The 14,523-nt window shown below is 36.5% G+C and overlaps 1 protein-coding gene across 3 annotated transcripts in view; it reads left to right on the top strand.

Annotated features, from left to right (window-relative positions):
• LOC138697652 (growth arrest-specific protein 2-like) overlaps positions 1–14,523 on the top strand; it is a 385,325-nt gene that overhangs the window by 356,607 nt on the left and 14,195 nt on the right. For all 3 annotated transcript variants that reach the window (XM_069823084.1, XM_069823086.1, XM_069823085.1), the window contains exons 5-6: positions 2,729–2,975; positions 10,391–10,712. In XM_069823084.1, the coding sequence (XP_069679185.1) occupies positions 2,729–2,975; positions 10,391–10,712 (569 nt within the window). The remainder of the gene's footprint in view (positions 1–2,728; positions 2,976–10,390; positions 10,713–14,523) is intronic.

Below are 14,523 nucleotides of genomic sequence, written 5' to 3'. Positions count from 1 at the left end.
TATTATTTTTCAGTATTACGAGTTTTATTTTCGTTGTTTAAAAATATTGGGGAATGGGCAGTCTTTTTCAAAACAGGGATTCCTGTAGCTTTTTAAAATTTTATTTTGTATTTGTTTCGTATTTTACATAAAATTTCTGCTAACTGATTATCATATAACTTTGAATATACTGTGGCAACCATGATGGAAAGTTCTCGCTGCCTCAGAAGTCGATCACGCGTCCCACAGAAGGGAGGGCGCGCGAGAAGACAGGCGGCGCAGAAGGGAAAGACGCAAGTCGGCAGCCACTGCGGCGCGGTGAAGGGTACGGAGACTGCGGCCGCGCGGACTAGAGGGGACGGACGTAAGGGGAACGTCTGGAGTCCGAGTGATGGGGAGACCAAGAATCGTCCAGAAACAGAAACCGCGAATAACAGGTGGAATACACTCGAAACAGTACTTTCTGGAAACTATGATTTAGTAATAAACAGAAGACGCGAGTGAGCTGCACAGCCAATTTTAGTTTGGACAGTTCAGTCAGTTTTTGTGAAGCAGCAGTGAGCGTCCAGGCGGAAGCAACGCGGCCGGAAGTCTTTAGTTCGGCGTGCAGTGAACTTTATCTGAAAGTCTTGAGTTCGAAGTTCAGTGGACTGTCTCTGGAAGTCTTGGGTTCAATATACTGTGAACTTGAGTGAATGAGCTATACTAAAAGCCAGGTTATGAACCGACTAAACAGGAAGTAATTGGCAGGGCGAGAGGAAAGTGCGGGTTAGAGGGGTCGTCTGTGCAGCGATGACACGTTGAGTTTGGCGGGACGGAGGGGGGAAGGAGAACGGAGCTTTTCATTGGACCTCACGTGAAAATGTCGTCTGCTAACGAAAATCTGGCAACAGAATCACGGAGACAGTGTAGCCAAACTTCCCAGTTCATTTGCAGTACCACGTGCATTACGAGTCGCATTTCGAACCAACGTCATTAGCTTGTACTTTCTTAAAAACAGTAATTTTAATTACTAATATTGTTGATAGTGTTATCGAGAACTATAGACAGTAGTTATTTTAAACATATCGGTGACAAACGCCGAGTTCACACCTGTGGAGTAACGGTCAGCGCGTCTGGCCGCGAAACCAGGTGGCCCGGGTTCGAATCCCGGTCGGGGCAAGTTACCTCGTTGAGGTTTTTTCCAGGGTTTTCCCTCAACCCAATACGAGCAAATGCTGGGTAACTTTCGGTGCTGGACCCCGGACTCATTTCACCGGCATTATCACCTTCATATCATTCAGACGCTAAATAACCTAGATGTTGATACAGCGTCGTAAAATAACCCAATAAAATAAAAAAAAAACCAAACGCCGAACATGCTTTGAATCTCGCGCCACTATGTGGCAACAGAGCTCAGAAAGAGAGCAACAAAACGTTGCTTCCGGTTTAGTCGGTTCATAACCTGGCTTTTAGTATAGAAGAACTAGCCAAGACAAACGAACTGTGAACTGAGGACTGACAGTTTTGTTTTGTAAATAGTGCTTTGTGAACATTAGTTGAGATAAGTAGTTCATTGTTGTTCTCAATAATCCAAGTGAATTGTCATTGTCGTCTGTGGAGTGCAATATCGAATACTGTGTTGCTGTCTGGAGTGAAATACCCATTGTTGACGGGAGTGTTTAAATTCAGAAATAAAATTGTTATGAATAAAAGTAACATTGTTGTGTGAATTAAAAGTCACAATACCTTGATTTTCTTATTTATTTATTTATTTATTTATATGTTTATTTATTTAAATGTAATTTCAATTTTAAATTTAATTTAATTTAATTTAAATTTATTTATTCATTTATTTTATTTATTTAAATTTTAATTTAATTTAATTTAAATGTATTTATTTATTTAATTAATTAATTTATTTATTTATTTAAATTTATTTTAATGTAATTTAATTTAATTTATTTATATTTAATTTATTTAATTAATTAATTAATTAATTTTTTATTTATTTATTTAAATTTAATTTAATTTAATTATTTTATTTTATTTAATTATTTTATTTTATTTTTAAATTTAAATCTAATTTTAAATTTAATTTTATTTTTAAATTTAATTTAATTTAATTTAATTTTATTTTATTTTTATTTAATTTAAATTTAATTTTATTTTATATTATTTTATTTTATTTTATTTTATTTTTATTTAATTTTAATTTTAATTTTATTTTATTTTATTTTTATTTTATTGTATTTAAATTTATTTATTTTATTTTATTTATTTAATTAATTTATTAATTAATTTATTTATTCATTTATTTATTTATTTATTTATTTATTTATTTATTTATTTATTTATTTATTTCCATAACAGGGCAAAGCCCCAATTACAATAGACAGTACAGATAAAAAAAAACATATTGCACACAACACGAAAAAAGAGGTAAAACAGATTCAAGTGTAATTACAAATTAAAAATGGAAAAGAGAAGGAAAAAAAAAAACAAATAGATACCACCTAGATAAAAAAGACAGAAACAGATATAAATGGAAAACACCAAATAAAAACAAATCAAAAAGAGCCAATTACAGACATCACTGCCAAAAATGCAAATGTAGGCGTAGCTATAATTGACAAATTGCAGAGCAAATACAACACCATGTTAATAAATTCAATGTACAGCGCTACACAGCAGGCCCAATAGGCTCAATTAATTTATTTAAAAAAAAAGTTGTAATTTTGAAGCTAGAAACGTGTATTTGGTGTTGCAGTTCTCCACAATCAACCTCGAAACGTGATCCTCTGTCTGCTGGAAGTCTCTCGCCTTGCATCCCGCTACAACGTGGAGCCCCCCAGTCTGGTGCAGCTGGAGAAGGAGATCGCAGAAGAAGAGTCGCAAGCACACTCCCACTGTCACTCCGACTCGGGACTGTCTCATAGTTCCCTCATGTCCTGGCAGTTCCAGTCCAGTCCTGCCGTCACACCTCGCTCCTCCCCCGACAAGATTCGCCACAGCAGGCAAGGACGAAGGAAGGGGAAATTACTATTTATAGTGGAGGAGGAACAGTGGTGTGTCACACAACAAAGATAACGTTTGAACTTGAAAGACAAAATATTACAATTTTGAATTACCGGTACTACAATTTTGGGGAATTATATTGATTCATTGCACCCAGTTAAAAGAATGCACATTTAACAATAGCAAAGATACTTTCTACACATATATATCATACAATATATTGGTATATATGGACTATTCCATATGAAATCGATCAGTAAAAAACCTCGCATTTTTTTAATATTCAAATTTTTTCCCTATTTATACAATGTGCTGAGGACAGTACATTTTCAAAAACATACTATCGAAAGTCAAACGGTTTTCGTTCTATTGAGCGACAAATTTAGCGTATTTTATAAAAACAAGCAAGCCTCTTTCAGCGCTCAGAACTCTGGAACCATTTACTGTAGAACATTGAACGGGAGCTCATTTTGAAGCTGGCATTTGGTAGGTTATGATAAGAAGTAATCCTTATTTTTATTGTATGCAGAGAGACAGATAATCTGATTTTACTTAGGCCTACTTTTAGGCTTTTTGCCAATTTGTAAAAATGTAAAAAATATTGAGAAAAAACCTTGCATTATTAAGAGGGATTCGACATTGTTTGCTTAGTGGCTTGGCAATAAGTTTAGAAGGTATTAAATAAATTTTCACACGCCTAGACTTGAACGTCGCAGTACTGCACGCACTGGCCAAGAGCTGAAGATAAGCGAGTGTTATGATAAAGCTAGCCCAGCTATGCGCTACTAGACGAAACATCACGTGTTTGTCTCCTGGCCTTGCTTGTCTTGGCTAGCTCCCGCCTCACAGTCAGCTGGTTACTTCACGCGCGTACTATTTATTTTCTTTATTTGATATTTTCAATGCTTTCTTATCAACGGTGCACCAGTAAAAAATATGTGTTTATTTGTACTTTCAATGAGGAATCTAATCATATATTTTAAAAATATTTGTTCGTGGTCAAAGTCGTCTTAATGAAGAAAAATCTAAATTTCTCCATTTCCATAAAAAGTAAGAAAACTGTTTACATGTCAATATAAACTTTAATTTCTCAGCATCAAAATAAACCATGATTTTGATCATTGGGTGAAAGGGTTTCGGAGCCACAACAGTTTAAAGTTGCTAATTTTATGAAAATACGAATTTTTAATTTAAACACTATGAAGTTCTGATGCCTCAAACTTTGCACAAAGCATTGTATCACAGTTGTCAACGAACAGAAAAAGTTTCATTGTATTTAAAAATTGCAAGGTCAATTTTCTCTATATTTCTATGGAATAGCCCATATGTAGTAACACATACACTCCGAAGTGACGTACAAGTATTAATAATTTTTATTGGAGATGGAGGATTCATAACTTTGCTCAGTGACAACATAAATATATTTCCTTTCACCCTCGTGCGTTAACAACCAGGCAAATAGAAGGTAACCCCAAGAAACTTGTGGCTCCTGATAAAATTTTCATAACATTTAATGTACTGTCATGTCATTGTGAATGTACTCGTACTAGAATTAACTGACTTGGGTCAGGTTTGAAACAATGTACGTAGCCTATATGTATTTTTCAAGAAATTTCATAAATGCAGACCTGAAAAATAAACATACAGGACGTTCACAAAAACTATAGTCAGATCAGTTTTAAATTCTTAAAGGTCAAATAGTCAGATGAAAATTAAACCATGAATGTGACAGTGATGTGATGACATCACAATCCATCATCATCATCTTCTTCTTCTTCTTCTTCCTCTTCTTTTTCTTTTTTTCTTCTTCTTCTTCTTCTTCTTCTTCTTCTTCTTCTTCTTCCTCATATTTAGAGAGCGGAATTTAGGCAAAAACCTATTTTTTTCCTTGATACATACAGGCTTGAGATTTAATATTGGCATTTTTCATGGAAATATAATTATAAATAAAGGGGTTTTATAGTGCCTAAAAATGCCTAATGTTAGTACCTATTTTTAAGTTTTTTTTTTTTTAATTTTTGCATAATTTTTCGTAACTGTTTACTGTTTTTCTTAACATCCTGTACCGTTTACATTCCAAGACGGATAACAACAACTCCTTCCTAGCAGTGAACGACACAATAGAGAAGTACCTCCGGGCCAATCCTTCTCATTCTTACAATCTTTTAATCCTAAAATTACAACTTTCAGTCGGCCTGGGTAGCATAGTCGGTATAGCAGTGGCCTTCTGTGCTCGAGGTTACAGGTTCGATCCCAGCCCATGTCAATGGCATTTAAGTGTACTTAAATGCGACAGGCTCATGACAGTAGATTTGCTGGCATGTAAAAGAACTCCCGCAGTACAAATTATTATTATTATTATTATTATTATTATTATTATTATTATTATTATTATTATTATTATTATTATTATTATATCATCTTCCTCTGTCTGTCAGCAATTTAACACAAACTCGCTGGATTATACCCGAATAAGCATTCTCTTACATTCCAAGACAGATAACAACCCCTTCCTTTTTTCTCACAATTTGTTAGTACAGCAGTGAGCGACACAATAGCCACAATAGGTGCTGATCATCTACTGTGAAGCAAACTATGGAATTGTGATTGGTGAATGAAAAACACTCTTATATTAGTGACATTATTTAACAAAAAGAACTATTTTTTATTTTATAGAGCCTAAATAAAGGAGTTTAAGAGCCTATTTTAGGCGCTTATAGTACTACTTTTTAGGGCCTAAAATTCCGCTCTCTACTCATATCCATCTTTATCTTCACCACCACTACCATCACTGTCAGATTAAAATTATTCCTCATCTTTATAATACGTTTTGTAATAAACATATAAAAACCTAAACTAAAATAGTATTGTATATAGGACCTGCAATATAAGTGTACAGTATGAGTTATATTAGTTATATATGTTACAATAAAATATAATTAACAAATTAAAGGTATTATGTACCATACTAATGAATTTGTGTTTAAATTATTAACTTAACACTCAGAACAAAATATACAAATTATCCATCTCAGGACTGATTACATGTATAAAATGACGAATTGGCATTTGATTTCAAATTAGGAGCTGCATCTGGTGTGACATACCCACTTTTTTCCGTTTACTGCCACTGTGGTTCAGAAACGAGCAATATTAATAGAGAAATTAGATGAGGTACAGATATTATTAGTGTTCTTGGTGTTTAGGTTGTAAAGGTTTTAATACGAGAGTATAAAGAATTAGGACATTTGTCTCCTTGACACAGCATACATAAATAAAATCATTACATGAATTAATCGAGTTCATTGATAAACTTGTTATATTATTTTATGCATTTATTTCAATCACACCACACGGTACGAAACTTCAGCTCAATTAATAGAGGTTATCTGACTTTCAAAATTACGAAAACTGATATGTAAATGAGTCATATATGTAGGGGGTGTGATGCACCACTGTTGAGGTACAATGTTAGATTAGACACAGCATGAGTATGTACTTTAATAATAAATTAAATATTAATGGCATGTATGTTGTTTTGAAAGAAGTACGTAAATTTATAGCTGCACGTGTTCTTTATAAAAGAATATTATAATTTAAATTGCATTTAAAGTTATGAATTGTTATAAATATTATCTAAATCATAATCTTGAATTATGTACCTTAATACAAGTAATTGATAATGACTTAATAACTAATCCATTAAGGAGTGTGGGTACACAGGTAAATTGACTCTCTCCACTATATCCTCCTCTCCCTCTTCCCCCTTTACCCTATCTCCCCCAGCTGGCCCTCTGTGCTCGAGGTTGCGGGTTCGATCCCAGCCCAGATCGATGGCATTTAAGTGTGCTCGGCAGTTGCGAGCGTCTTTAAATAAACCATAATTTAAAATTTTACCCTATCTCTCTTCCCTCCCCTTACCCCTCCTTCCTCTATGTCCCCCTCTCCTCCTCTCAATCTCTCCTCTTCTTTCTCTCTCTCCTTCCCTCTTTCCCTCCCTCCCCCCTCTCCCTCCCTCGCCCCTCTCCCTCCCTCCCTCCCTCCCTCCCTCTCTCTCTCTCTCTCTCTCTCTCTCATGAGAGCTGATAATAATAAATTCTGAAAATTAAAATGTCTATGTGCCAAAATCTGGAGAAGTATATTGATTTAATACTCATTAATGTTAATTAATGCAGTTAGTCGACCATGTATGCAATGGAGGAGGAAAGGAACTGGCCACCCTAACCCATTAGTTGCCTCATAAGTGGTGCCTTCTTTGTATCACTTGTGAGGTTCAGACCTGTTTTGGACAGTTGACTAAACAGCACAATGTTAATTACTTACTTACTGGCTTTTAAGGAACCCGGAGGTTCATTGCCGCCCTCACATAAGCCCGCCATCGGTCCCTATCCTGAGCAAGATTAATCCATTCTCTATCATCATATCCCACCTCCCTCAAATCCATTTTAATATTATCCTCCCATCTACGTCTCGGCCTCCCTAAAGGTCTTTTTCCCTCCGGCCTCCCAACTAACACTCTATATGCATTTCTGGATTCGTCCATACGTGCTACATGTCCTGCCCATCTCAAACGTCTGGATTTAATGTTCCTAATTATGTCAGGTGAAGAATACTGGGTGTTCAGTTCAAAGTGTGTCATGGCTCGCTGTATGTCATCATGTGGCTAGCCGATGAGCCTAGAGAATTCAATCTTCCTACATCTCCGCAAAGGCGTATAACCTATATGCAAGAGAAGTTGCCTACCAAGTACGGCATTCATTCTGAAGAGTATTTACCGATACGTATGGTAACGCCTGCAGTGACAGGAATGTGAACTGTTTGAAAACACGTACTGAGGTGAGTTTTTTTCTTATTGTCGGGATATGGGGAGAGGGTTAAGACGATTACTTACGTATTTCTTGACATTAACTTCGACGGTCAACATGGACACGGAGCATTTGATTTGTATTGTGGAATGTTGCCGTACGCAACCGATGATAACAAATACCCTGGGTACGACTTGCCCGCGCAAAACACAGTTCGAAAGAGGTTATGGTAGCACACAGACCATACAGACCACCATCTGTTGCTACGACATTCAAGTTATACTGTACACGTTCTTAAGTTCAGATTGAACGCCTTGATTAATAGGCAACTTCTCTGACATAAAAGCTGAAACTTGCTTCAAATCGCTGACTCACCAACAGTGACGTCATGACACACTTTGAAATGAACACCCAGTACAATGCGTACAGTTCTGTGTTGTGTAACTTTCTCCATTCTCCTATAATTTCATCCCTCTTAGCCCCAAATATTTTCCTAAGCACCTTATTCTCAAACAATCTTAACCTATGTCCCTCTCTCAAAGTGAGAGTCCAAGTTTCACAACCATACAGAACAACCGGTAATATAACTGTTTTATAAATTCTAACTTTCAGATTTTTTGACAGCAGACTGGATGATAAAAGCTTCCCATATTTATTCTGTGTTTAATTTCCTCCCGAGTATCATTTATATTTGTTACTGTTGCTCCAAGATATTTGAACTTCTCCACCTCTTCAAAAGATAAATTTTCAATTTTTATATTTCCATTTCGTACAATATTCTCGTCACGAGATATAATCATATACTTTGTCTTTTCGGGATTTACTTCCAAACCTATCTTTTTACTTGCTTCCAGTAAAATTCCCGTGTTTTCCCTAATTGTTTGTGAACTTTCTCCTAACATATTCCCGTCATCCGCATAGACAAGCAGATGATGTAACCCGTTCAATTCCAAGCCCTCTCTGTTATCCTGGACAATGTTAATTAATTCCTGAAATATGATTATTGTCTGAAATACCAACTCCTTAAAGGATTAATTTGTTGTATAATCATTGAAGCAGGGCGCAATTAACACATTCAGCACCATAACTCTGAGCTCACATTTAAATATTTTGTGACTAAAAGTATTAACATATTTTTCCTATGACAACTGTGGGCTACATAGTGAGTTTATAAAAAATGTGCAAAAAAGTGCAAGATTCAGACGAAGGAGTCTGCAAGCAGCAATAAGCTATTATAATATCTAGCTTTGTGTATCTTCATTGACGATATAAAAATAATTGATTAAATGGCAATCTTACTCGTGTTAATTATGTAAGCACGTGCGGCTTACAGCTGTTTCCTAGACATCACCATAACAAAAGTTAACAACAAACACACCTTCAAAATATACAGAAAACCAACCACCACCACCACCACACACATACACAACACATCTAATCACCCCACACAACACAAACATGCTGCATTCAGGACAATGGTACACAGATTACTCAACATACCCATGAGCCAACAACATTACAATGAAGAAGTGAACACAATCAGATACATAGCACAAGAAAACGGTTACAACCCAAACATAATAGACAACATCATAAGGAAGACAAAACAAAAACTCAACAAACACAAGAATTACATCACACTAACATACGAAAACAAAAACACACACAAGATCGCATCCTCATTCAGAAAACAGAAATATAACATAGCATACAGAACAGAAAACACACTACAAAGACATCTCAACACACAAACAACACAAACAAATAAATACTACCACACAGGCGTATACAAACTCACATGCAATAGTTGCGACAGTTTCTACATTGGACAGACAGGCAGATCATTCCAAACTCGATACAAAGAACACATTAAAGCAATAACCAGAGGACACAATACATCTACATATGCCGAACACATAACTAATGCTAACCACACATACAATAACATAAATACAGACATGGAAATCCTACACATACAACCCATATACAGACACACTAAAACACACCCCAGTCAAATTCTCAACACACAGATCAGTTTCAGAACACACACTATTTGACACAACTCTTCATCACACCGAACACACCCACACAACAGGCAGCGAAGTTGAGATAGTGCCGAGATCTAGTAGGCTCTGAAGATGGTGTGAATAGCACTGAAACAGCTGTAAGCAGCACATGCTTACATAATTAACACGAGTAAGATCGCCATTTAATCAATTATTTATATTCAAGTGTTAAAAGTAGTGTACGAAAGATTCAACATGGATATAAAAATGTTGAAATATTTTTCCTTACTACTACTGTTTCCAGTTTCTATAGTCTCATGATGTTTCATCAAACGTTGTATGGTCTTGGATGTGTTTGAAGTCTCGTTCACAAGGCTCTTGGAATGTAATGAATAATACTTTTTTCCTCACTTGCAGTATGGCAGAATTTTGAATGTGCCTTACGCTGTGAGTAATTTTCAAGATGTTTCTTGGGAATATCATATTATATATAAGATTTTTCTCTCTTCTTTGCATATATATATAGTCATAATTTTTAAAAGTACCTTTCCAGCAACCCTTACAGATTCTTGCCTGACCATGAAGTACTTTACTTCTCTGCAGCTCGTCATCAGCTATCTCGTCAGGCAGCATCAGTCGATGGGGTCGAAGTGCAGGCGGACGTCCTCGTAGTAGCGAGCGTCGCAGCCTGCTAATCGAGGGCTCTTCTGGCAGTGGCGTCATGTCTCCTCAGCGAGACCTGCGTCGAGCGGCCAGTGAAGGCAACACAGGTCCAGGAGCGACGAGTGGTGGCGCCAGTGACGGTGTACCCAGCGACACAACGGAGGATGACTGGTCCAGGGGCAGTGGTGAGGACCCAGACCTAGAGATTGATCAGGATCTGGGGCAGGGAGAGCACACCGAGATCACCGAATTGGATAGGAGGGTGAGTTTGGATTGGTAGGCCAGAGGTAAGAGGGTAGGGATGTGTGCGCCACATCTAGTCTCTCCAGATTTTGAGTTAAAATTTGTGGACATATGCCACTTCAGCTTCATTGAACCATAAAACCATATCATAAAATAAAATTTCCCGCACAGAACGGATAAAAAACCGGAGTTTCTGCCGACAGTAAAATTAAAAGTGGGGAGATAGCATACTTTTATCATATTATACGTTCACGAAGATATAATTTACCACATCTTATCATCCGAAAAAAGACTGAAGGAAAACTGGTTAGAAGCAGATGTCATTGATGTGGAGTGTAAGACAGTGGAAGGGTTTAACCAGGGGCAGATGAGAGAATTATTAAAATCACGTCAGTATTTTTTTATCAATGTTTTCGGTTATTTTGCTGTTGTTGTTTTCTAATGCCAGGCATTTGACAATAAAGTCATTTGACCTCTTGCACTCCAATATTTTTCAAAGATATTAACATGGCCAGCCACTGAAGCACAGATTTGGAGTGAAAATGGCAAGTTGTAGCCGATTTAAGTGAACACCATATTTTAACGTTTTGGTGGCTACTTCATTCACACACAACCCCCCGAATGTCTGGAGGACCACACCTGCTGTTGGTCGACGGGTCCATTGGACCTAGCTGGGAGATCTTGTTGATCACCAGCTTTCCCTCCTTAAGCCTCTGGAGGACGATTTTAGTGCCATAGCAGATCAGCACTAGGAACAGAAAAGTAGAAAGAGGAGGAAGGAAAGGGAAATGAACCCCTAGGCCTCGAATGCTCTAATGCCGTCGGGGTCAAAGAAAGTAAGAGTTCAGTCAGAGGACTGGATAGGAAAGGGTAAAGAGGGAATTAGGTATTGAATAGAGGAAAATTATACCAAATTCAGTCATTAACTCATCAAGCTTACCAGTGCTAGTTGATGAGTAGCCCCTCACTTTAGTTCAGCTTGTAAAATTATGCTTACTAACAGCTGCACCACGGGAAGGTAGGGATGGGACGTTGGGTATTTGTCCAGGTTGGTTCCTTAAAGCCTTCAATGGGAAGGATTAATGGCTCTCCCCCCTGTATCCGACAGATACCCTTTTGCAGCCTTTCAGTTATTTTGGTAGTAGAAGACATTACAGTGAAACCTGCCTTTGCGGTCACTTCATTTAAACGGCCACCTGACCAAAAGGCCAATTTTCTCTGGAACCAAATGGATTTTCCATAAGATCAATACAAATTCTCTCTTTATTTAGCGGCCACCTCTTGCGCCGACCAGCGGCCGGGGTCTATTTGGATTGGAACCTGACTATAACAGTCACTGTCCAATCTTTTCACGGATACTGTCTGACCTATTTTTTAAATGGTTAGAGGGCAGGAAGCAATGTCACGAGGACAATAGCTAAGTGTACAACAGTACACCCTCCATATCTTGGGGTTAGTTGGTTACTGTTTTATGACTCTTTTGTCACTTTCCACTCCGACCCTGCACAGCTATAAATTCTTAATCGTTTTTAAAGGATTGAAGCACGGACTTTTTCTATCGAAAATGTCACAGTATGTTTTAGGTCAGTAGTTACCATTCGAATTTTTTAATTTTTTTCTCCTCTTTCTATCTTTCTCTATTTGGGCCAGCTTTTACGAATTTTTCTTCTTTTCATTCAGTTGATTCAAAGGAATTGTGAACTTAGTTTGAGAGAGAAATCATATCTAACAATAAATCTAGAGTGGTGTTAAGTTTAGAGGCGAGACGAAAAATGATTGAAGAAAGTGAGAAGGGAACATATGCGAGAAAAATTGCAGAAATATTCAAATGTGGAAGGACACAAATAAACGGTATAATTAATAATAAAGATGAAATATTAAAAGAATGAGAGAAAAATATGCGCGGTGGCCAAAAAAGGAAGAGAGAATCTGTGGTTGGTAATATGAATGATTTCGTTTACGAATGGTTCAAGTGTGCGAGGGAGAAGAAATTGCCAGTAAGCGGGCCTATAATTCAAGAGAAAGCTCTTGAAATTACCAAAGAACTCAATGTAAGCAATTTTTTGCTAGTAATGGGTGGTTAGAGTGGACATCACATGTCCAGCCCCTTGACCAAGGTATTATCCATTAATTTAAACTGAGGTACCGTAAGCGAGTTTTGAAAAGGCTAGTTGCAAGAATGGAAGAGGCTGACATTAATATGCACGATTGTTGTATGCGCACAGTACTGAAAAGTCAAGAAATTTAGAATTTTCATGCCGATTATAAAAACACAACCTTAATCAAGTGGCCACCTGTTAAAACGGCCATTTTACAAGGTAACTTCAGATGGCCGCTTTAGACAGGTTTCACTGTATTTGACTTTTCATTTATCATCCATTTGTAAGGGGACGTAATTTAAAACTGAGGAATTAACGATGTTTTTCCATTTTTAATGTTAGATTGCTTTAAATGGGTAGGGTATTTAAGTAGAGATAAAGGAATCTCATTCATCGGAAATCGTTCGTAAAAATGTTTGCTATTGTTAGTTACGAGTGTTATGTTAATTCACAATTAGGAACTTGTCAGTCAAAAGGCCTCGAACGTAGAGCTATAGAGTAAGTAAACAAATTTGATCTGATAAGTGACCTTTTATGTTTAAATGCATTTTGTTATACGGTCATGTTTAAATATATTTGCATATACATGTGAATGTTCATAACTTGAGAATTGCTTGAACTTTATGATTATGGTTATTGTTTGTTGCTCGCAGCTGTTTTATCAAAACTTCTGTTTTCTTCTGAATACAGCTACAGACTTTGGGTTTACCGTATATCGTGCATAAATACGTAATGTTTTATTTGATAAAAATTTAAGTGGTTACATTGATTTCGTAATTTTTATTAAGTAGGAATTAAGCATTTCTTTTATATAATATATATATTCTGGTTAAGTCACTGGTTGTTCCTGTTTATGGCACAGTAGTTGCTGTTTTGGGTAGAGCATCATGTCGCCAATTTGTGCATGTTCTATGTTATAAATATTTAAATCGGAATGGTAAGTAAATGAGAATGAAAAAAAAAGTTCTGTGATTAAGAAGTTTGTGAAGTTAAATTTATTGAACATAAATCTCATGTGTTTTGGTAACAGAGTGAAGGATATGTTGTGGTAGGTATTACCCCACTATCTAATGGAATATTCTGTTGTAGGTTTCTCTTTTTATAGTTTTCTGTACAATTTTGAAGTAATTTTTGCTGCAAAACTGTACAATTCTTTACTTCAATTATTCTACTTATTCCTCTTTTCTATTTAGGAAATCTGTACTCAAAACTGTTTTGCAGCATTTCTGAAATTTTTACAATTTTTTATTCAATATATTCGGTGTGTTACTTGCATTTCCATAGTATGCGATATTGATTGATGTAATAACCCCGAAAAGGCTATAAAGCTTGTAGGCATAGTTAGAGTCGAAGACGATTGGGAAGGCAGTCGTCTGCTAACGTTTGCTTTGAGAGAGACAGATAGAGAGAGCAAGGCAGCGTACAACATTGCCACATCTTACTTCACGTGCACGTGCAATGCAAATAGAACAGGAGAGAATTATCAAAAGACAATAATGACCTTAGTCGTTGATTGCTGTAAACATTACACCCTTCATTAACAGTATTCTTTGCAGGGTTCTCAGTCCCACACAACATGTTTCTGCAGTCGTTTCTTGTGTGTTGGCAACGTTGCAGCCAGCATCATGATGGCCGACACTGTTCTGGTCGTCAATGTTTTTAAAATAATTACACACTTTAAACACTATTTCCAGTCTCTGTCTGCGCAATACTTGTCTTTTCACAGTCTCT

This window comes from Periplaneta americana, chromosome 4, assembly GCF_040183065.1.
Source record: "Periplaneta americana isolate PAMFEO1 chromosome 4, P.americana_PAMFEO1_priV1, whole genome shotgun sequence".
NCBI lineage: Eukaryota > Metazoa > Arthropoda > Insecta > Blattodea > Blattidae > Periplaneta > Periplaneta americana.
This window is presented reverse-complemented; position numbering and strand designations above follow the sequence as displayed.